This window comes from Conger conger, chromosome 5 (genome assembly GCF_963514075.1).
Source record: "Conger conger chromosome 5, fConCon1.1, whole genome shotgun sequence".
In the NCBI taxonomy this organism is placed as follows: Eukaryota; Metazoa; Chordata; class Actinopteri; order Anguilliformes; family Congridae; genus Conger; species Conger conger.
Genome location: NC_083764.1, coordinates 5,268,788 through 5,292,953, shown reverse-complemented (window position 1 = coordinate 5,292,953; position 24,166 = coordinate 5,268,788). Strand labels below are relative to the sequence as shown.

Sequence of the window (24,166 nt, the reverse complement as noted above, 5' to 3'; positions counted from 1 at the left end):
AGATGTTCGATTTAATTTTCATTTTTGTGCACTCACTGGTTCGGTTTACATGCTAGCATAACGTGTTAGCTTAGCTTAAAGACTTGAGGCCTAAAGGAGTCTGTAGCCTACCTCCTTCAAATATGGAGAAATACACCTTACAGCAACTCTGAAGAGGTCTAATTTACAGAAGGTATCATGTGTATTTGAAATACACGTGCAGGCAGGAAAAAAAAGTTTCAAATGAGAGAAGATTACGGAGAAATTAGACGGTCGGAACTATAACCGCTGAACGCGCACGTATCCTTCCCGAATTGTGGGGGCGGGGGGGGTTTCATTTCCCGAAATGTTAATGTATTCATTTAATGATTCCGAGTGAAAACCTTCACGTCGTTACACGGCATTCCTGTCCTGCTGGGCGAGGCGTCTTCCAGGATGACAAATCCCCGACACAGGCACAGAGCCTGTGCGTTCGCCCTGCGGGTTGATCGGCATGACAACGATGTTATCCACACGCCAAGGGCTTGCGGGTCCCACCAGACCTGAACCGGATCTGGAACAGCATCCAAGACGGCGTTCGGCACCTCCGTAAACAGGGCACGAGCTAACTGAACTTCTTATGGAAATGGGGCCACGCCCGACTCCTGGAATTCCATACGCTGCCAGGCCCAACTCCACGCCAGAGGCAAGACACAGAACTAAGATGCAGATCTGTGATCTGAGCCACAGCTGGAGACCGAACAACAAATCTACTGCCCTCCAGCACACAGACAAGACACCTGTCTTCAAGAAGCTTCGCAATGAGCCAAGATAGAGTTAGACTTTAATTTAATAATAATTTCTTATTTAGCTGATTTACAGTTGATTAGACTAAGCAGGGGATAACCCCCCCCCCCCCCCCCCCGGGACAATGCAGGGTTAAGGGCCTTGCCCAAGGGCCCAACAGCGGTGTGGATCTTACCCTGGCCAGACCAGGGCTTGAACCACCAACCTTCCGGGTCCTAGCCATGTACCTTAGGCACTAGGCTGTCCTGTAATCTGACCCCACCATCTGTCCTCTGCATTTGACCCATCCTAGTCACTTAGGAACAGTGGGCCCTGAGACCAAGGCCAGTTCCGAGGCGAGTGCCTTGGTCAGGGGTAACGGCAGGAGCACTCCCCTCCTGACATGCACGTCTGAGTGTGGGAGGAAACCGGAGCACCCGTGTGTAAACCCACACGGACACGAGGAGAACACGCAAACTCCACGCAGAGAGAGGATCTGTCCGACCGGGATTAGAACCCAGAACCACTGTGCACCACTGTGCCTCCCCCCCCCCCCATGAAACCTGCTCCTCCTTCTACACATCCACACCAGGGGAATACACTCACTGAGCACTTCATTAGGTAGAGCTTCAGACCAGCTCGTTAATGCAAATAATTAAATCAGCCAAAAGTGTGACTTTGACCGTGGAAGTGTATACTTATCGATTAAAACAAATTTCTCAATTTACTTCTTAAATCTCCTCCCTCCTTCGTGGGAAGGAAGAAGCTGTGTGTTGGATTATTCAGAGATCAGTTAATCATTCACATCGTGAGTGTGCTCGTTACCGAAGGGAAATTAATTCAAGCAGGTTGAGACCAGTGACCAGCTCAACAAGACGTTTTCTACCCTGTCTAATTTTCAACTCACCAACCGCCAAGTGTTAAATGGCCTTAAATTTGAATTATGGAAAGATTCGGTGATGAACAAACCTCACAAGACGCACGACAACTCCAGACTCCCAAACACGATCCATCCCGAGCCTCCAGCGACACACTGCCTGCACACTCCTCGAAAAACACCATATTAATATTTTACGTGACAACTCAGGGATCAGCAGCTCACGCCCCTTGAGGGCCAAGATCTACTGGTTTCCCGCCCTCCCTTTACCTGAAAGTCAGGTGTGAAGACAGTCTGGTAAATCAGTAGCACCAACTACCCAGCAGAAAAGAAAACCAGGTTGGGATTTGGATTCTAGGACCAGGATCTAGGATCCCCGCCGTAGTCACTCGAACGCCCCTCTGAATGAGAAGAACATTCTCACTAGGTGTGTCACTCATTGCTCTCTAACGATGTCCAGTCTGTCCACTGACGAGGGCCACAATATAACAAAAAATAACCAAAGAAAAACAACAAGTCTGACTGAAGTCAAGATGACTTTTTGTTTGTGCAGCTAACGAGGTTGGCTAGCACAGTGGTTCCTAAACCTCTCCAAGGGAAATCCAGGTATTGGCCATGTTCTTTCTCAAGCTGGGGAACTCGAAGAGAGGTTTGGGAACCAGTGGGCTAGTGCACGGTGACGTTTTAGCACGTAGGCTCTCTTTTCTTTAGCAAGCCGTGGAGCGTAAGCACATGTCTAACAGCTCAACAGAGAGGCATGATCTCGATCCTTGCGATAAGGTGTTATGACGGCTCGCAAGGTGATCTCCGGGAACTCTTGGGTAAAAGAGCCAGTGCACACCCAGGGTCCTGTGACCCCAGACAGGCTTTGTGCAGAGGAATGCCAGGATCTGGCTCTCACGCGAGCGCGCGGTCGAGATAACCGCCGGATTACGGAGGAGAAACGGGATATTTTCGCGCTCCGCGGCCGGCCGTGGCGGGAAAAGTCTCGGGGCGTCAGAATGCATGTAGCGGAAACACCGATAACGAACGGACCAATTAATCACCAGGGAAAAGCGACAGCCGGATGAATCATCCTTCGCAATGTTGTGAACCAACGGGCGAGAACCGAGAAAAAAAATGGTGTGGACCCCACCGAAAGAAGCCTGCCAGCCCAGGGACTCGATCCCACCAGGGAAGGGGGTTCTGGTGGTTCCCACAGTGGTGATGGGTGCATTGGGGTGCATTGGGGTGCATCCCCCCCCCCCCCCCACGTCCCGTCCCGTCTGGAAGGCAACGCTAATGCTAATCACCACTTGACGATTCAGGAGTGACAAATACCCGACTCAACGATGTTATCCACACGCCAAGGGCTTGCGGGTCCCGCCAGACCTGAACCGGATCTGGAACAGCATCCAAGACGGCGTTCAGCACCTCCGTAAACAGGGCACGAGCTAACTGAACTTCTTATGGAAATGGGGCCACGCCCGACTCCTGGAATCCCATAAGCTGCCAGACCCGACTTCACGCCAGATGCAATCTATTGAGGCCGTTGGTCCATCTGGTAGCTACATTAAAATGTTTACTTGCTTTGTGCAAGGCCAAGATGGCATACAGCATGGTAGCCTGTAGCCTGTAGCATAGTGGTTAAGGTACATGGCTGGGACCCGGAAGGTTGGTGGTTCAATCTCTGGTGTAGTCATAAGATCCGCAGAGTTGTTGGGCCCTTGAGCAAGGCCCTTAACCTCTGCTCCAAGGGCGATTGTCTCCTGCTTAGTCTAATCAACTGTAAGTTGCTTTGGATAAAAGCGTCAGCTAAATAACATGTAATGTAATGAAATGTACATCCCATGATGCATTGCTGTACAAATCAGTGTTCATACAGTACAACCTATCATTCTCTTCTGATGCCTTTAAAACACATCTAAAATATTTTGTCGTAACAACCCCCCCCCCCACAATCTGGCCAAGCGGACTTCCAACCCCCATCAAACCCCACCTGACCCCATCCGACCCCATCAAACCCATCTGACCCCATCTGACCCCACTGTGCGCACAGTTCTAATGTCTTTCTGCTTTTGGGACAATGAATGTATGAATGGTTTGCTAGCCTGTAGACTAGTGGTTAAGGTACATGACTGGGACCCGCAAGGTTGGTGGTTCAATCCAACGGTGTAGCTACAATAAGACCTGCACAGCTGTCGGGCCCTTGAGTGAGACCCTTAACCCCACATTGTCCCCGGCTTGGTCTAATCAACTGTTGCTTTGGATAAAAGCATCAGCTAGCTGAATAACACATAATGCAGTAAAGCACAGTGAACTGCAGTAAAGCTAAGGCCTAGTAACAGGTTACTGTGACAACGCACTCTGGCATGGCGACGCACCCCAGATTAAAAAAAAACGTACGTTTCCCTTAGCTAGGGGCGATTCTGCCTTTAGCTGACCGGCAACACGTTTGTGTTTGGGGTCTTTCTGAAACCAAAAGGCCCTTGCACAAATCTCATGTGCGGTGAGAACTTCACTCTTGTTTCAGAAGCAATCACAAGGAGGAGCCAACGGGACTGAAGGCCAATGCAACGGGTGTGAAGGCGTACAAAGATTTAAAAATGGCCGTGTCAAAATGTCCCCCCGTTCACTGGGCCCCACGAGTGGTCAGGCAGCACAGACCAAGCACGTAGGACTTAACCCTTAAGGCCAATTTTATATTTATTACTTTATTTGTCAGGGAAAATGCAGAGAACATTGGTAACAGGTTCCAATAACATGACCGATGTGTTGCATACAGGATTTGTTGAGAATACTTCGTAGGGTTTTAACAGGAGCTCAAAACAATAGTACAGCGGCCATTTTGATTGGCTTGCGGTCGCGACAGCGGCGTATGGCACTCTCGGGGCTGAAAGGGTTAATGGTGTCCAGACAAAAAGGCAGAAAAAGAAGAAGAAGAGAAAAAAAAAAGAAAAAAAAAAAAAGAAAAGAAAAAGTGTCATCGCTTGGGTACTGTGCTGGATCACATTTTCCTACGTAGGTGGCGTTTAAAAGAGAGAACGAGAGAAAGGAGAACAAGTGACAGTGACAGGGAGTGCGAGAAAGAGAGGTGTTGAGATAGAGCACTGTGCAGAGGTGACATTTTCTGCAGTAGCCCACACATTTCTCTATTCAGCACAGATTCCATTAGCTTAGCAATTAGCCACGGCCTTCGCGACACACAAACCGTGCCAAGGTGCTGGAATCACGGGCGAGACGAGTCCCCCGCTTCCTGCTCTCAGGTAGAGAGAGAGAGAGAGAGAGAGAGAGAGAGAGAGAGAGAGAGAGAGAGAGAGAGAGAGAGAGAAAGAGTCGGCAAACCAGCAAAGACCATGCTGACCGCCCCACTCCAGATCTTAGAGCGCCACAAAAACAAATCTATAAATGCATAACATTTCAGTGAGCACTGCAAAAGAACATTTCAGTCCAAGAGAGCGACAAAAGAAAGTGATTTCAGAGCGAGAGTTGCACAAAAAACTAACAACAGAAAAAACAAATGTGTGGGAGCAAAAAAAAATAATTTCAGTCTGAGAGGTCCACAAAAAAATGTAAGAAAAGGTTCCACAAATTAGGTTTTTACTGTATTTCAGTGTGAGCACTACACACACACACACACACACACACACACACACACACACACACCCCAAAAAAAATGAGGTGCGAGCGGCCCATAAAAAATGCAAATAATGAACAAAAGTGCTTTATCCGAGTTAGTTTCAGAGATGACTTCAGAAGTGAATTTCTCGACCCCAGATAAAATGCAAGCATTGGAAGATACAATCTCTTTCTCCAAATCTCTGCGCTTTCTAAAAGCTCCAGCTTTCAGTCCAAACGCGACCCAAGCGATCTCTGCCGCCCAGGCTAAGACGGCGAACGCCAAACAGAGTGGGCGGTTCATACAAGGTGAACAAAACAAAATAGTCACCTTTTGACTCGATTTGTTCTAGACGGGCAGAAACCTTGGCCGGGAAAAGGTCATTTCTAATATTAAAACACAGGGAGTCCAGAGCCAGAATATGATTATGAGTTGTTTCAGTTTTACAATCCTCTCCTTTCACAAAGAAAAAAATGAAGGGATGCAATAGATTGTTTGTTTATCTAGCATACCCCACTGCACCCCAATGCACAACACTAAAGAGTTCTTAAGAATGTATTTTTAACTCTCCGGCACAACACTAAGAGTCCTTAAGAACGTATTTTGAACTCAGGCACATCACCAAGTGTGAATGTGTGAATTCCTTCCTGAACGAGGCGCAGAAAGCATGCAGCACTGATCATAGAGCACGGTCAGGCAGCCCAGCGGTACAGCGCGTTCGGCTGCACATTAGCACTTCACACAGGCAGACACACACGATGTTCCACCCCTGCCATTAGTGTAGGACCCCGGTGAGAGGGAAAACCCACACATAAAAAATTTTTTTAAAAATGAAAAAAAAATTAAAAAAATCTTTTTTTAAATAAATACATTTGGTTGGAAAATTCTAAGACTGGGTTCCAGAATTCCAGAGGCACCAGAAGTCCGTGTCCTCAGTCCCTTCGGGTTCGATAGCATTTTTCTAGACTTTTGGTTAAAAGAAAAGAGAATAGACGACCTAGGGGAAAAATGAATGGCACGTCCAGTGGCAGAGAAGGTGATGGACATTGAGACTGTGACACTTTTATCCCCCCGTGAAGAAATTCCGCTTTGATCAAGACAGAAATCCATATATCGTTTTTGGTTTTGCTCTGTCTTACGTCAGACTTCCATGGCCTAATAATAATAATAATGATACTACTTTCCGTGTGCTTATAATTTGGGGTCTTTGCATAAAGGCCCAGCTCAGACGTTCTAAACCAGCACGGTTTGAAGAAAAAAACGATGTTAAACATCAGCCAAAAGGCTGCTAAATGCGAGTTGAGGGGTGAGGATGCATTTGGATGTTCAGTCTAAATTATTCTAATGCTGTTAATATTTTAGAGGGTTAAACAGGTCCTCAGAAAACAGATTGTATGGCAAACTTTATTTCAGTATTTACACAAATATCATCAACATACTAGACAAAAAGGCAGCACCTGTACATTTGTAGCTTTAAAAATAGAAGTCTGCAAAATCCTTTTTACAGCTAAAATACAAAATACATCCAGGAATGCAAAGTGGAAGATTTAACAATTCTTATGAAAAACAAATTTAAAATATTTAGCTATATTCACTCACAGTATGTATTCAGTGCTGCACGTGTGAAACCAACAAAGTTCCAAAATGTTTATTAAGGGTAAACTCATATTTTACAAATTAAAGTTCATTCTATGCAGAAGTATAAGTAAGTGTTTTTTAAGGTAAAAGTTAAGGCAGTGTGTGTCTGCGTGCCTGTGTCTGTGTGTGTCTGTGCGTGCATGAGTGTCTGCGTGTGTGTGTGTGTCTGTGCGTGTGTGTGTGTGTCTGTGCGTGTGTATCTGTGTGTGTGTGTGTGTGTCTGTGCGTGTGTGTGCGTGCGTGTGCGCGCGTGTCTGAGCGCGTGTGTCTGTGTATGTGTGTGAGTGTGCACTTGTGCGTGTGAGAAAGGAGCAGAGAGCTATGGTCATGAGAGTGTGTGTGTGCGTGTGTGTCTGTGTGTGTATGTGTGTGTGCATGCGTGCGTGCATGTGTGTGTGAGGAAGGAGCAGAGAGCTTTGGTCATGAGAGTGTGTGTGTGTGTGTGTCTGTTTGTGTATGCGTGTGTGTGTGTGTGCATGCGTGCGTGTATGTGTGTGTGTGAGGAAGGAGCAGAGAGCTTTGGTCATGAGAGTGTGTGTGCGCGTGTGTGTGTGTGTAAGTGTGTGCGTGTGTCTGTGTGCGTGTGTCTGTGTGCGTGTGTGCGTGTGTGTGTGCGTGTGAGAGAAAGGAGCAGAGAGCTTTGGTCATGAGAATGTGTGTGCGTGTGTGTGTGCGCGCATGCGTGCACGTGTGTGTGTGTGAGAGAAAGGAGCAGAGAGTTTTGGTCATGAGAGTGTGTGTATGGGAAAGTCTCCAGGTGCCCCTGAACACCAGCCTCTCATGGTGGTGGTAACGGTGGTAAACCAAAAGGGTGCACGTTGCTCATTATTTCCAAAGTAACACACCTGCAACGCGCATCCTCTTTCTCATCAAACCCCAGCGAGCTTTTCTTTGTCTCTCTCCCTCCCTCCCTCCCTCTCTCAATAAGTTTCCATCTCCTTCTCGTAAGCCAGCCAGAACCTCACAACATCACTTCACTTAAGAAAAAAAGTAAATGAATAAATCAAACATCATCACCATGGTTACACCGGAACTTTTGGTGACTTGGCCGCCCCAGCCCATTCGGGCTACGTGATATTTGGGGGCTGAGCAGAATTCCACCTCCCCAAGTGCGTTAGTGGAACTGGGACGAGGTTTTCCGCATTAAGTAACGCAGTAAATCAGCCAGACCCTACGAGGAGGACAGAGCTGAGCAACGGCACACCGTGAACACACTCGGCCGTAAGTACAAACACAAGGGGGAAAAGCACGGTATAAAAAGAGCACTTATCATTCAACAACGATGAATAATAACTACTGTTTTTCACAGTGGCCCTGAGGTTGTGTAAAAAGGCAAAGATATCCACTAAAAGTTTGACCTTCATTGTATTACTCTTGGTTTGATATAGTTGCGAGGTAAACAATTTTATATAATGTATAGATGCAGTTCTAAACACAAAGCACAAAGAGTAAAATAACACTGTCTCGAATGACATCGAGACAAAAGTTCAGTGAAAGTGTTTTGTGGGGGGGGCAAAAGGGGCGAACCCGAGGTAAAACACTGTATAACTTCTTTAAAATAGCAATACAACTTTGTCGGCTACCAAAAAACAGTTGGAAAAGATGGGATACCAAAAATGCTGGGAAAGACGCGAGAAACGTCCCGCGAGAGTAACCGTGAGTAAAAGTGTGAAAGTTGAATACTGCTGGGATGGGCTTCAGTGCCCGGCGGACGGCTAGTCGCGCGTGAACGCCTTCTTCTGATTGGCTTTGACCACGTCGTCGGGGGAGGGGCTCTGGAAGTGGAAGGGGGCGATGTGGAACAGGGGCCCCTGCTCCCGGGTCTTCACCAGCTCCATCTGCTTGGCGTACAGGAAGGCGCGGTGCATCCCCGACCTCCGACCCCGCCGGCGTCGCCCCGGCGACCGCACCGCCAGCGCCAGGGCGAAGACGGAGGGCGGGGCGAACACGGAGTGGCGGCGCGGGTCGCCACGGAGACGCGGCGAGGAGGGGGACAGTCCCGACCCGTCATCGGCGTGCGCGGCGGGCGAGTGGTCGTCCGGGAGGACGCTCAGGTCCACGCGCGCACGCGGGGCGGGGTTCCGGGAGGGACGCGGTCGGGGGGCCGAGCTTTTACTCTCGGGGGCCCCGGACCCACCCGCGCGGAGACCGCCGCCCCCTCCCGATGGGCACCACCCGCCCCCAGCCCCACCCGGCCTGTCGCCGAGCAACAGCGAGGACAGGGGCCCCGTTTCCGGGAGGGGCCAAGTCTGGGCTGCATGCTGGGAAGCCAGTGCCGATAGCGGTGGCAGCACAGCCGACTGTAGCCCTAGGGACTGTAACCCCGACGACTGTAACCCTGACGACTGTAGCCCTGACGACTGCAGCCCCGGCGACAGTAACCCCGACGACTGAAGCCCCGACGACAGTAACCCCGACGACAGTAACCCCGACGACTGTAACCCCGACGACTGTAACCCCGACGACTGTAACCCCGGTAACTCTGGGGGCTGGGTCTGGACGCTGGGCAGCGAGCTGTAGAGCACGGGGCTGCTGTCTCTGTGCTCCTGGATCAGGTCTGCCAGCGACATGCTGCCCCCGCCTCCAGTGTCTATCGGGCTGCTCCGGAGGCCGGGGCCGGGGCCGCCCAAACCCAGGGGCCCGGGGCCGCCCAAACCCAGGGGCCCGGGGGGCACGCCGATCGGGCCGGACGTCTGGAGGTCGGCCAGCGATAGACTCCCCAGGGAGGACAGGAGGGGACTGGAGCCGGGAGCGGCGCGGTTCAACTGGGCCAAAGCGCCGAGAGACAGGCCACTCTGGAGGGCAGAGGCTCCAGGAGAGGAGGAGAGACCGAGGGACAGACCGTTCCCCGCTCCGCACTGCCTACTTCCTGGTCCGCAGTTAGTCACGTGACTCCCGAGAGCTCCGCCCCTGCTATTGGTCAGATCGTGCTGACTCATCAACTCAGCCAGACTGCCTCTCAGCTCGAAGGGCCGCCGCCCCGGTGCCGGCCCCACGCCGGTCACGTGACCCCGCCCGGGCCAATCCCGCGCGGCGTCGTTAGCCGCCGCCGTCAGCGCTAGCGTTAGCGCGGGCTCCTCGCTCTGACAGGACACACCGCGGGGGGGCGAGGCCGCGCCGGGGCTGAGCAGCGCGCAGGGCGGGGACGGGGGCGGGCAGGGCGGGGGCGGAGACGCTCTCGAGGGCGAATCGGCCCCCGCTACACGCCCCGCGAGGCTGCCGGCGGGCAGCGGGTTCGCGGCGCCAGTTTCAGTGACATTTGAGGGAAGTACGGCTCCTTACCTTACAGTAGCCGGAAAGGTCACAGCGGGGCGGAGGCGGACGACCATGAGCCGGGGGGGCGTGGGGGTCGAGCCGGGGGGGCGTGGGGGTCGAGCCGGGGGGAGGGGGCGGGGAGGGAAGAAGGGCACTTCGTTAAACTGGTGTTACACAAGGCACAACTAACGAGAGAAACAGGACACAACACGATGAGAACAGGCCACTCGGCCCAGCGATGCTCAACTTTACCGACCACTAAACTGTACCTCGTGCAAAGTTTACCTAAACGCTAGATGGTATCGTATCACGCCAGGTCTGGAAAACCCCCAAAGGCTCTGCCTCCACTACACGACCTGGCAATCTAATTCCCCAAAACCAGGGGGGTAATTTCACAGGATGACGGGGTTATCTGGATAACGTAACGGAGTAAAACCCAGAGCCCTCCCAAATCTGGAAGTTCTCCTCATCGCAGTTATCCAGCTAACTCCACACCCCTGCTCTGTCTCTCAGAAAACAGAGGGGAACAACTGAGAACGGTTTTTCTCTTAGCGGCTACAAACAAGGGGCGTGCATTAGACGAACACACACTCACAAGGTTCACAGTACACATCTCTGAGGAGCGTGTAAAGCAGTGCTACTCAACGCCACGTCCCTCAGGCCGCAGTGTCAGCGGCGGGCGGCACTCCCACCCTGTGCGACTCCACCCGCTTTCCCTCATTATTTCACCCGTCTTCTTCAGATAAAACGCTAATCGGGCCCGCAGGACATGAAGTTGAGCAGCGCTGTTTCGAAAGGAATTTCTACAAAACACAGGAAGAGGTTACAAAAACGGAAAACGGCGAGCATCTCAAAGGAAACGAACCCAGGATATTTATAAAGACCTTTACTCCGTCTGATACAGACACGAAACGTGTCGCTGACATCACCGTTCCTTTGCGGCTAGCGCATCGCACCCAGCCTCTCTGGTCTGCATACTCTGACTGTACACATACGCCTTCCTAAACATACATGGGTTGTTCCCCTTTTTTGTTTTTGTTTCTTAAAGCAATAATTTTAAAAAAACAAACAAACATGAATTTCTAATACCAATCATATTATTATGAAACACCCAATTGAAACTATAAACCCAGAGTGTAATTACCTTACCGCGACAATTAATAAACGCCGCACGTGCGTCTCCTCTCAATCAAAGGCCCTAGCGTGACTGAAAGTTGTGTAAATTAAGCTTAAGAGCACTGCGACGCAGGATGTCCGTCTGTCTAGATCAAAGCCAGCTGGAACGTGTGGTCCAGGTAGTGACTCCTTCAAAGGGCCGATGAACACAAATACTGATGCAAGGGCACGTCGTCACGTGCGGAATATAGGTCACGGCGGAAAATAGCGCCGCAAGCCGTTGAGACCAATGGCTCAACAATCGCCTCAACTTCAAGCGGTGAGGAAGGGGGGCGATGTCGCAATGCGCTGTACAGTAAGGCCAGCAGACTTTGTGTTCAGTCAGTTCCAGGAGTTAGGCGTCTTTACTGAGGTATTCACAGCCAAGAACGTGACTGAAGACATGTTAGCACGTTAGCACGTTAGCTCTCGTCGTGAGGGAACTTGTGTTCAGTCAGTTCCAGGAGTTAGACGTCTTTACTGAGGTATTCACAGCCAGGAACCTGACTGAAGACATGTTAGCACGTTAGCACATTAGCACATTAGCTCTGGTCGTGAGGGAACTTGTGGTCAGTCAGTTCCAGGAGTTGGACGTCTTTACTGAGGTATTCACAGACTGGAACGTGACTGAAGACACATTAGCACGTTAGCACGTTAGCTGGTCATGAGGGAACTTGTGTTTTGTCACTGGTCCACACGTTTACCTAACTTAGCTGTTCATTTTCACTTTCCCTCCCCCCATTCAAGTTCCAATGCCCTGTACAACCACTCAGATTACACCTCCAGAAAACTATGCGCACAGTTCAGTATAAAATGTTGTAAGAAGGGCAGAGATGGGACAGTATGGAGCTACCATATTCCATCAGCATCACATTTACTTCAGACTGTCACTTTGGATTTTTTGGTGCAGACCAGCCAAACACATTGTTTGATTAGAGCAAATCGGTGACTGAGATCCAATGTGTCCATGAACTACAGCAACTTTTCTTAAAGCTATGGGTCAGGACCTAAAACGGGTCACGGGTGTGTATTAGGTTGGTCCAAAAATGAACCTGTAGTCCACTGGACTCTGCTTGTATGTGTATTGGACTGGACCCTGAAAAGCGCTGCATTTCTAATTTTCATCCCGATACTGAAACATTTTTAGAAGCAGTGCAGTACAGGGACGATACTAAACCCTTTACGAATCAGTGCAGTACAGGGACAATACTGAACCGGCCTGTAGTGTAGTGGTTAAGGTGACTGGGACAGGCAAGGTTGGTGGTTTGAATCCCAGTGTAGCCACAGTAAGATCCGCACAGCCGTTGGGCCCTTGAGCAAGCCCCTTAACCCTGCATTGCTCCAGGGGAGGATTGTCTCCTGCTAAGTCTAATCAACTGTACGTCGCTCTGGATAAGAGCGTCTGCCAAATGCCAATAATGCAATGTAATGTAAACCCTAAGAAGCAGCACAGTACAGGGATGATACGGACACCTTTAGGAAGCAGTGCAGTACAGGGATGATACGGACACCTTTAGGAAGCAGTGCAGTACAGGGATGATACTGACACCTTTAGGAAGCAGTGCAGTACAGGGATGATACTGACACCTTTAGGAAGCAGTGCAGTACAGGGATGATACTGACACCTTTAGGAAGCAGTGCAGTACAGGGATGGCGGAGTTTGTCGTTAACGGGGCGGGCAGGTGCGTACCTTTCTTGCTCCGCGAAGCGGACGGCGGGGCCTCCTGCTGGGGTTTGGCGGGCGCCGATGCCGTCCTGTTCTCCCCGGAGAGCACGGAGTCCAGCGCCTTCTGGGGGTCGAAGCCGGCGGCCACTGCCGCCTCCGCCAGGACAGACTCGGACACCGCGTCTCCCAGCACCGTCCGCATGTGATCCAGACAAGAGTACAGCCGTCCTGCAGGAAACAGGCCAGGGAACGTCCCGTAAACACGCCCTGTACGCATGTGTAACGTCAAGAGAACGTGCCGCTAACACGCCCTGTACGTACATGTAGGGCCAGAGAACGTCCCGCTAACACACCCTGTACATACATGTAGGGCCAGAGAACGTCCCGCTAACACGCCCTGTACATACATGTAGGGCCAGAGAACGTCCCGCTAACACGCCCTATACATACATGTAGGGCCAGAGAACGTCCCGCTAACATGTCCTGTACATATATGTAGTGCCAGGGAACATCCTGTAAACACGCCTTGTACATGCATGTAGTACCACACTGCAGGCAGACCTGAACGTCAGTTCGAACCTCAAATTAATACCAAGGTCTCAAATTGTTTCGGATTCAAATACTCTTCTGTGTTCGACTGATCTAGCCAAACCACTTTTTGAGAGTACAGTAGATTCCAATAAGCCAGACAAGCTCAGTAAAGCGCAGGAATGTATTTGAATCCAAAACAATTGTGCCTTTGACCCAGGTCTGGCTGCAACGTGACAGTTAGGAGCAGGCACATACGAAACTACCTCATTTTCATCAAAACAACAAAGCACTATAGGCCTATATTTCAAAACCAGGTCACCATTCATTTCCACACATTATATTACTGTATGGAAGAACTTCAGTCACAACACCAAACGATCAGCTTTCACCTTCAGAAATGACGCATCATCGGCTAAAATATCGCAGCACACATTCGCCAATTATATCGAATACACATCACCATGAAATCAACTTTATGTTATTTAACATCGATGGTTTTATTGCTACTTCTGTTTGGCTATGTAAGCGGTTTATGGTTGTTCCAAAAGTGTATATTCTTTAGTGTTGTGTTTTGTAAAACAGTTTTATAGACATAACCCTTTGTCATCAAATGAATCTACAAGGCACAAGTCCTTATCCTTATCCGTACGCCAAGCACTCGGAACTGTACTTCCCTCCAGGGTCTTTCAGTGCACTTGTCCCTGGTTATGGGTATGTACTTTGTTGTACAGTATGTCACTCTGAATAAGAGCGTCTGCCAAATGTCTGTAATGTAATGTAATGTAATGCAGGGGTGCACAGCAAGGGCCGATCCGCTTCAGGATTTTGTCCCAACTTCAGCTTTTAATTATTGAATTAGCTAAATAATGTCTTGATCAGACATCTGTATAAGCACCTAACCCTGAAGCTCTTACTCTGCTCAAGTACAGGAGTCAACCAACATCATTTATAGGGCCGACCGAAAAACAACTTAAGGTAATTGGTTGGAACAAAAACCAGCTTGCAGGCCGGCCCCTCCAGGACCGGACGTGCGCACCCCTGATTTGGGGTAAGGAGTCCCGGCCTCTGGCCGTACCCTGATCGAGCGGGGCCAGGTTCAGGTGGTTGATGGACGGGGATGTGGGCATGTCCTCCTCTGCCTCGTGCTCCTCTTCCTCCAGGGGCTCGGCGAAGGCCGCCGGCTTCTCCCGCCGGGAGTAAATGAACTGGGCCGCTGCGAAGGCGGAAGGTCGGTTAGACATCGGCCATCTTGAAAAGATTTATCCATTTCACTTCGCCTTTTTATGCCTATGTAAAGCACTTTGAATTATCTTTAGATATGAAATGCAGCGCAATATAAATAAACCTGCCCTGTCTTTGCCTAGAGCCTGCACTTAAAAATGGTTAAATGGATATGTCTATTAGCAATTTTACAGGCAATATATTTATTAATCCATCCATCATCAATACCCACTTATTCCTGGTCAGGGTCGCAGGGGTGCTGGAGCATATCCCAGTATGCATTGGGAGAAAGGCAGGAATACACCCTGGACATGTCACCAATCTATCACAGGCCACACACACCCATTCACTCCCACTCTCATACCTACACACACACACCATTCACTCATACACACTCATACCTACGGGCAATATGGACTCTCCAGTTAGCCTAACCTGCATGTTTTTGGACTGTGGGGAGGAAACCATTGCAAAATACTTATGTAGGGGATAAATAAAGCATCTACAATTTCAAAAGGATGCAATGATTTGTACATAGCCTCAGGTCTATAGACAAAAGTAATTTACAATTGCCTGGCCCCAAATGTGATGACAGTACTATGTCAAAGGAACACAGAATAGCAGATAAAAGCAGATTATCGAGCTTGATGCTTTGGTTTCTCAATGACCAAGAACTTTAAATCAAGTAAACAGGGTTTACGAGTTCAACCTGCAGTTTTGTGCTCAGATGTGTAAAGGAACTGTGGATACCTTAACCTTAACATATCACTTCAAATCACTGCAGCAGACCAGTCTTGCGGCATGAAGTGTACCCAGTGTCTACAAACGATGGTGTTATTTCTGCAATTCTAGAAACGGTTCAATAACGGACCAAGTGCGTATCACAAACCTGTAGCAGGTGAGATGCAGTAGTCATCGTCTACAGATTGCCCATACACGTCGTCATCATCGAAATCTGTACAAATGGATGTAGTATTTGCTCAGATATACAAAGCTGAAATAATTGTTTTTGCCACCTAGGTATACGAATGAACATGCAAACAATGATACGCAACGATGTTCATATTCTGGTAGCCCCGGGCTAGTTTAGCTAGCTAACGTTAGTTAAATACAAGCAAATGTGAACATATGTTCTCCGTATTAGGTTCCAAGTAATCTAGAAGTAAAGCAAACTTTAACAAAACAAATGTTAGTTTAATGGAATAGCTTCAGCTTGCAGGTAAACCACATCACAGGCAACTCTATTTGTTGGTTATCCATATTTCGGGTCATATGGTTATTGGATCGAAGCTATAAAGCATGATATTGTTCATGTTTATGGTATGACAGTTGACTTGCTAGCGGGATACCTTAGCTAGCCAATAGCTACAATTGTAGCGTTTTTAACAACAGGCTTGCTATTTAGTTGAAAAAGTTACGTTGCAACGATTAACAACGGTGATACATATGAGATGAATACAGTTATATGCCTCATCTGCCACATGCTAGTGAAATCTTATTCTGGCCCATGAAACAGACACGACAGCGAATCATTTTGCACGTATCTCAGCTTGCTTAGCTAGTTAGCTAGCCAATACTTAGGGCCTTATGGTTTAAAGGACACATACAACCAATTCAGAGCATCTACCTTCGTCGTAGTTATAACCGCGGACATTTCTGTGTCGAGACATTTTGCGTTATTTTCTTTTACCCCTCCTCTTGGAGGTGGTTTTTGAGCAGACAGACAGTTACAAGTTGCTACTATCGCAATGTGTGTTTCATTCCCCGGCCGCCATGTTTTGTTTCCATTCCTGGGGCCGCACAGTGGCTCACGCATGCGCATTCTCGACGAGAGCACATGCCTGGTACACGATCCTGTGTTCAAAATTACACATCCGTTGATTCAGCTAATGTGGCACCTAGTGATCTCTGACACGCTAAATTGAAATTGCCAGACGTTTCTTAATTCCACGTTTGTAGCCTATTTTAGTAGAAATGTATGCATACATTGAGAAAGGCATTGATGCGCATTCTCTTTTCTAGAATACTGTGGTGTCTTCTTTTTTTTTCAATTCAATAAGCAAACATAAAACCCAGTTGTTTGTCTGGTGTCAATTCTCACACTGCATACTTTTTCTCTCATTGGGCAAACAGTTTTATGGCAGCTAAACATTACAGTTCTCACATTTCTTTGCACACCTGAGTCTATATCCTGGTGTTGCTGCACTCTATGCCAAAAAAAAAGAAAAGATATAGGAATGTCAGTCTGCAAATAGAATAGGTTTTAAAAATGCTACAATGGCCATGAAACCCGAAAAGATCATAACTGATCACTTACCGAGAGAGGAATTAATAGTCTTGCAATAATACATACATACAGTCTTTCATTATGATTCATATAAACAAGCTGAACTCCATGCCACTATATTGTACACCATGGTCTTGATAAGATCTAGAAGTGCTCTTTTCCTCCTACTGGAAACTGGTGCAATTAATGTTTTACATGTGGTTTGTCTCTTATGCATTTACATTTTGTTATAATTATTATTATTATTATTAGCATGATGTGTTATGCTGCTTACTATGTGTCAAACATAAAATGAGTTGATATTAGCCTAAAGATGAGAAGACTAGAATGTGTTTGAGTTTTGTGCAAACAGCTTGACGTGCTGCTAGCTGTGTGCATGCAGGTTGACGTGCTTGCCCTGCTGCTAGCTGTGTGCATGCAGGTTGAACCCTTCACATGAAAGGTCATTAGCTGTAGCACACCCAAACACAAAGGAACAACAAGTCATGACATCACTTCTTCTGTTGCCAATAGTAACAGCACTTGGGCAAACCCCAGAAAGGAAATGAAGAAAGTACAAAACGTAAACAATCAAAAAAAAAAGAAGCAAAGTGGGGATGAATCATTGCTGTGGCTTGGGTGGTAGAGTTCAAGTGGAATGTCACCTGAACCCTCTGACAGACGTCTTTTTCTGACTTTATTTTGACACCAGCTGTGCAGAGATGCATCGCTCCTATGGTAACGATTTGAAGAGTAGAGGTTCTTTTTTTAGAATGTGTCTGTCTTTTTTTCCAGAATTGTAAGTCAGTGTTCTAGAACTCCTTTGCTTTACATCAGCATTAGAATGTTCAGTTAAAACCATTCTAGTCACGTATCTGTGACCTCACAGATTTTAAAATGCTCTTTTCCTCAGTTTCCTTGCTCAAATGATGTTGTGGTGACCTCTGTATAATGTCCACTGACTGCCTTTTGCTCATCGCAGATTGCCGTAATTTCATCAACCGTGACAAGAAGTAGCGTGCCCTACATTTAACCTCTGGGGGTTACCAATTACAAGGGCCTTGACTGAACCCGCAGAGATTTCATTTCCTGCAATGTTTAGGAAGGTGTTAACCACTATAGGCATGTGCAGGTGAAAATAGGTGTATTCAACTAATCAATCTCTCAATATGCAGCACTGCATTGCAAACAGCACCCATAGTCATACTTGCACTGGCTCCAGTGATTATTTTGCTACAGCCCATACAGTACTACAGGAGAGATGTAGTAACAAACACAGGCATACAGCTCACTCAAGGAATTTCCCATGATCAACTTGCACATTGATAGTTCAAGGACTGCTGGGAAATGTAGACACCCCCCCTGTCTCTGGTAGAAAAAGAACAATTTTGTTGCACCACTATATGGACCAACATCGAAACATACAAACATGAGAATAAACACCATCTTTTGTTATTTACCTCCGCAGTATTGTCAAAGATTCAGTCTAGACCAAATATGAAAGTTCACATACTGAAACATGGACAGTGGGTGTACAGGTGTAAATAATGTGTACAGTTGTATTGTTTTTCTTAAGATATAAAGAAATAATGTTCAGTAATCTGCACAACTTTCAATGTTTGTTTCACTGTTTCAAAATGCTACGGGGTCTGCTGGTTTTTGGGGTGCGTTTTAGCAGTCACTGATTGGCTAAAGAGTCCATGCACCTTGTTCTGAAGGCCTTGATTGACTGCTGATTGAAAGAAAAATGCAAAATCCAACAGACAGTGGGCTCCTCCAGGACTGGAGTTTGACAGCCCTGGGCCCGGTTTCACAAAGCAGAATTACCAACATAGCCAGATAACTGTGTGGAGTAAAACCTGGAACGGCTTTTAGGCCGGTTTCCAGTTTTTTACTAAGTGCACTGATCCCGACCAACTCAGTGATCCTGCTTTGTGAGGGTTAAAGCAGCGCTACTCAACTCCACGTCCTGGGGCCACAGTGTCTGCAGGCGTTCACTTCAGCCATGCGCACGTTAGGAGCAAATAGCTGCACCGACACTGTGGCCCGTAGGCCCTGGAGTCGGGTAGCGCTGGGTTAAGGCGTTCCTATTGCTTATTTGACCCAGGCCTGACGCCAAGCCCACATACACTACACCCCGATGATGTTTAGCAGAGCAGTGACAAACCTTTACGAACTCTAGCCAGACAGAGTAGGTACACTTCAGTCTGACACATGGAGTATTGTGGGTGGAACCCCCCCCTCGGCATTCTGGGGCAGGCCTCCCCCTTTGTGGTGGAAAGCAGCTGTTGTGTGCTAAAGGCAGATTGTGTTATTTTCCATTTTTTTTTCCAACGCATCTGATTAGGTGCTGAACATGATTTGCCCCCGATGCAACGGCGGCAATGACATTTCCCTCCCGTGCAACACTTCTGCAGCTTCTCGCTCTGCAGTTCGATTAGCACTTTGGCTTTCTTTATCCTTTTTGGTTTGGTTGTGCGCCTGGCTGTAGACAAATCTACAACTGTACCGGGCAACAGCGACAGCAAGGATGCAGCTCGACTATAAATCCGAGGAGGACATTTACATCACATGACATTTAATTTTTTTAGCAGACGGTTTTATCCGAAGCGACATACAATAAGTACAACCTTGGAGAACTGTACAACTACAGAACACAGGATAGATAAGGTACAGTTCACATAAAGCATCAATTAACCCTAACCAAGAACATCAAGTCTAGTTTACTTGGTAAATATGGGCTATACAGGTAAATATAGGTAAATATAGATATAAATAAATATAAGACAGTAAAGTTAAGGCAAGGCATGCTTACAAGAATTGTGGTAAAGAACTACAAGTACATCATGATGGAGATACAAGTACAACATGAAAGTCCTAGATGAAGACACAAATCCAACTTTTAGGATGACAGGCTGGCTCCCAGTACAGTAAGAGTACTTGGTATCTGATAGCATACAACTTTCACCAGCTTGTTATGTTATGTTATGTTATGTCATGTCATGTCATGTTATGCCGCCACACTTTTGTGTAAAACAAGTTCTACTTTAGTTTCACTTTTCTGGTAGAAATCACCATCTCGGAGATAGCCGAGACCTATGGAGAGCTGGCACCGAACATCTGTGACCTGTAATGGAACAGCAGTGGGTGTAGAAAATTTGTTTTTTTTTTTTTGTTTTTTTTGGCAGTGCAGGAAACTGTGCTTGCAACCCAAAAGTGGCAACATTTGATTCCCAGGTACATTATAGGTAAAGGTACAGTGGAGGTACATTTTTGTTCTTTAAGGAACACATTTCCCAAATGCAACCTGAAAAGTATAAGTATCTTTTACAAGCAAAACAGATACGGATTAATTATAGATTGCTGGATATGGGTACAGTTTTTTGTACCTATAGGATACCACCCCAGCAATAAGCATCTGTACCTTTTAGGCACTTTTCATGCCTTTATTTCTGAGAGTGTAGTACACCACTGTGTTCCCTTGAGCAAGGTACTTAACCAAAATGGCTTCAGTGTCTATGCTGCTGTACAAACAATGCTATGTAAAAATGTAAAGGCTGTGTAAGCCCCTCTAGATAAGAGTGTCTGTTAAATGACCCTAATGTAATTAGTTAGTTCTATGCTTTGAGAATTCAGCTCTATACTCCTTTCCCATGGGGCCTGGGTGTTAACACAATTGCATTTCCCAGGTTGATCATAAGACATTACATTGCATGAGAGTCATTAGGAGACACTCTCATTATGAGCAACTTACAGAAGCTGAGAACATCAGTGTAACTCAACAAGAATGCAGTATCACCAGGAAGGCCCAGAGGCCCATTAATAATCAGTAAGTGTAATGTTAACCTCACAAACCGAAATTTGTATCGTAATTAAAGAAAGCAGCACTGGACAGATAACCTGTCTTTACACACCATATTTTATAACTGTATGTTTAAAACTAATATTATTGAGATATAAATCTCCTTGGATGTGTCTGTGATGAGTGGCCAGGTTTGAGGTCTGGGGCTGTGGTCAAAATAGCGTACTTACCTACTACTGAGTATGCAATACTTGCTTGCTACTTGTATACTCAATAGTATGGAGGTATGCTGTTTCAGACATGGCAATCATTTTGGGCTTGTGGCCTACAGTAGCCACAGTGGCCCCTGCTGAATAGACTTCATTACACGTGCTCGCCTTTCACGATCAAAGCTGCAAAGCATTATGGGCCTCTAGATGTCAAGATAAAAATCAGCCTTCAAAAGCCCATGTCCAATTATACTGCTGGGCCTTGTAGACTGAGTGAGGTTGAGTTGTGTTCACCTTGAAGACAATGGCCTTCTACTTTCTATTGTTAGAAAAAATGTAAGAATTCTGCTTTTCTCGACAATAGGAGAGTCTTTAGATACTCCGGGGCATGAAAAGGAAAACAATATGTCTTCCTGCCTCGAAAAACCTAGAACAAACACCAAACACACAAGAGTCATCACCAAGACATACTAATACAATTAATATTTTTACAATTTGTATTTTCAACAGAAGCCAGTTTAATGTGGTTAGATTCCAGATCACCAAACAACTTTATTTTGTTATTTTCCAACACAATCAATAAACCCCATGCAAAATATACTTTTAGTGTTAAATAATTCCCCTCTGTTTATTGAATACGAATCTGATTACACATCGAGCAACATAACGACGACAACCGCACATTTCCAAACCATTAAAATAGCAGCGTGCTATGATGTGCAGGCTACATTTACAACATTAAGGAATCATTTAAGAGCTCCACTCCAGGCAGAAATTGTTTTGTAAAGGCAGCTCAGAATCTTAACTCACCTCAATCATTCCCATGCAAATTTCCCGGAGCAGAAGTCGGGGAACACAATTCCCCGTCGTAATTTCACCAGCGCTCATTTGCATACCTGATTTGCAGGTTGCCAAGCAGTCAATTTTGCAGCTGGCTCCCAAGAGCCGGGCCTGGGTGAATGGGTTTAATGTGGACAAGCGAGCTAGCGCTAAACAGGTTCTCTTTTTATTTTATTCAGTGAGAAAGTTTTATCCGTCTCCCCGGAGTACGCGCCAAACTTGAATATACAAATACTGAACAGTGACGTCATTCACACCTGCCAAGTGTGAATATGAATATGAATATTGCACAGAACTGAAGTTGAAGGGTCAGCTCATTCTTTGATCTTCTGGCGGTGTTTTCGGGATGAACGTTCAAATAGTACAGACAGCAGCATTTGATGATGATAAAGTTATTAGGGGTGTGGCGAATGGGTCCTTCCATGTAACCAGCCTGTTGTTTTTGTCCTGATTTGGGATTGAGGGTTGGATCAGTTTCATTTAAAAGCGCTCATGTACAGGATCAGGGTCAGTGTGTCTGTCCTAGGCCTGAACAGGTGGCATTAATGCACATGTATTCACCATGAAGTTAAATAACATGAATAAATAATGGACGTAATCATGTTCAATGTGGCCTACTTTCTCAGAAATAAAGTGGCAGTTGTGGTACAGTTTTGTTCTTCAAGGATCACATTTCCCAAATGTACTCTGAACATACAGTAATATTCTCTTTGGGTACAAATGAGTACATTTCCCAAGCAAAAAAATGTACAAATTAGTTATATATATTAGTTGCTGGCTAGGGGTACAATGGTATGCACCTACCGAGCACCGCCCCAGCAACAAGCATCTTTTTAGGCTCTTTCTTTGTACCCGAGAGTGTACAACATATACACTCAGTCCAATCCTCTGTGCAAAATCAACTATTTTAGAGTAGTTTTAGCTCTAACAAAGTGCATTATGTCCCCTTTGGACTCCGAGAAGAGTTGACCGAACAGTATTGCAGTTATTAATGCAAGTACTAGTAATTCATAAAACCATCATTACATTGTTTTACGTTGCTGTCTAAGCAAGTGTGTGTACTTCATCTGTATATGAAGATATTTAGGTTTTTGTTTATTTATTATGGAAGGGTTTTCTTACTTAAATTAAAATAAGGACAAAGCGCACTGTAGTCACATTCCATGTTCCCTCACAATGTACGAATGTGTTATATTTGATCTATTATACTCTCGTCCAGTGGAAGGGATACATACAGTACTGAATTCAAGTTAAGTTTTGTAATGGTTTGTGGTCAGAACTGACGCACAGCTGCGCGAAGACATCATTGCGAAAGAAATCAAAAATACTTTAGGGACAATGAGACTTAATTGCGCATGAATGGGCACCTAATATGTTTGGACTTTTTTTTTTACGTCTCTCCGAGACTTGAGATTTTTTCTCCGGGAATGATTTACATTATCGTTGTAAACCACACACACACACACACACACACACACACACACACAAAAAGAAGAAAATACAATTCCATGAGTGAACTCATCCCCACGTCACATCAAATAACTGTGCACAATGTATATGTTGAAAAAACCTTCTTCACACGAGTTGCAGTGACCCCAAACAATGTAAGCCGAGTGATATAATTGTAAGCGACTGGAACAGTACGGTAGCGGAAGAAATTATGATACATACCAGCGCACTTATTTGAAAGCTCAAGAAACAAGGGGGGGGGGGGCATTATTTACGGACGCGCTGGTCAATAACTAGTTGTAGATCTACACCGCCACGAGAGTAGCACGATGCCCCAATGAGGGATTCCCACTGACCGTAACCACTTTACGACGTGAGCGGAGTAACGAGGGATAACGTTGTCTTATGAAAATGAAGTGTTTTTGTTTAATGTAATCGCATATCCGCATGTAAATCTAAATATGGATTAACTTACGCACCGATATTAATGTATCGGTCGGATATACTGTAGGCTATGTACGTTCACCAAGGACCATACCAGGCACCCGCACATGTTTTCCCTCTTAACCTCGGCTACTGGGAAGCGCTCGGACAGTTGAGCCAGCGTTTGACGTTTCAGTAGTGTCATAAAGGTAATTTCGGGGAGTTTAGAGGGGGTAATAGGTAGAAGCGAATTTACATACATTTAAAGTTCTCGCTAGTTATGTCCATAGTCAACAACTTTTAACAATTCGGTACACCAGACTGCAATATGCTACTCATAAGAGTAACGTGCGAATACTATAACAATAAGCTTTAAAAAAACCATTTTTTAGAACAAACATCTACATTTTAAGCGATAAGAGGTCGCTTTCTCTGCGGTTGGATAAAGTGAAAGTAATTGATTCCGTAAAATAATACGGAGGGCAATGCCAG

General features: G+C 46.5%; 1 protein-coding gene across 2 annotated transcripts in view; it reads right to left on the bottom strand.

The window, feature by feature from the left end:
• hbs1l (HBS1-like translational GTPase) overlaps positions 1 to 16,501 on the bottom strand; it is a 55,777-nt gene extending 39,276 nt beyond the window's left edge. For both annotated transcript variants that reach the window (XM_061241425.1, XM_061241426.1), the window contains exons 1-4: positions 16,313 to 16,501; positions 15,575 to 15,640; positions 14,540 to 14,677; positions 12,958 to 13,161 (exon numbers count right to left, since the gene is read on the bottom strand). In XM_061241425.1, coding sequence (XP_061097409.1) covers positions 12,958 to 13,161; positions 14,540 to 14,677; positions 15,575 to 15,640; positions 16,313 to 16,355 — 451 coding nt within the window. In that variant the 5' untranslated portion in view covers positions 16,356 to 16,501. The remainder of the gene's footprint in view (positions 1 to 12,957; positions 13,162 to 14,539; positions 14,678 to 15,574; positions 15,641 to 16,312) is intronic.
• Positions 16,502 to 24,166: the final 7,665 nt, after the last annotated feature.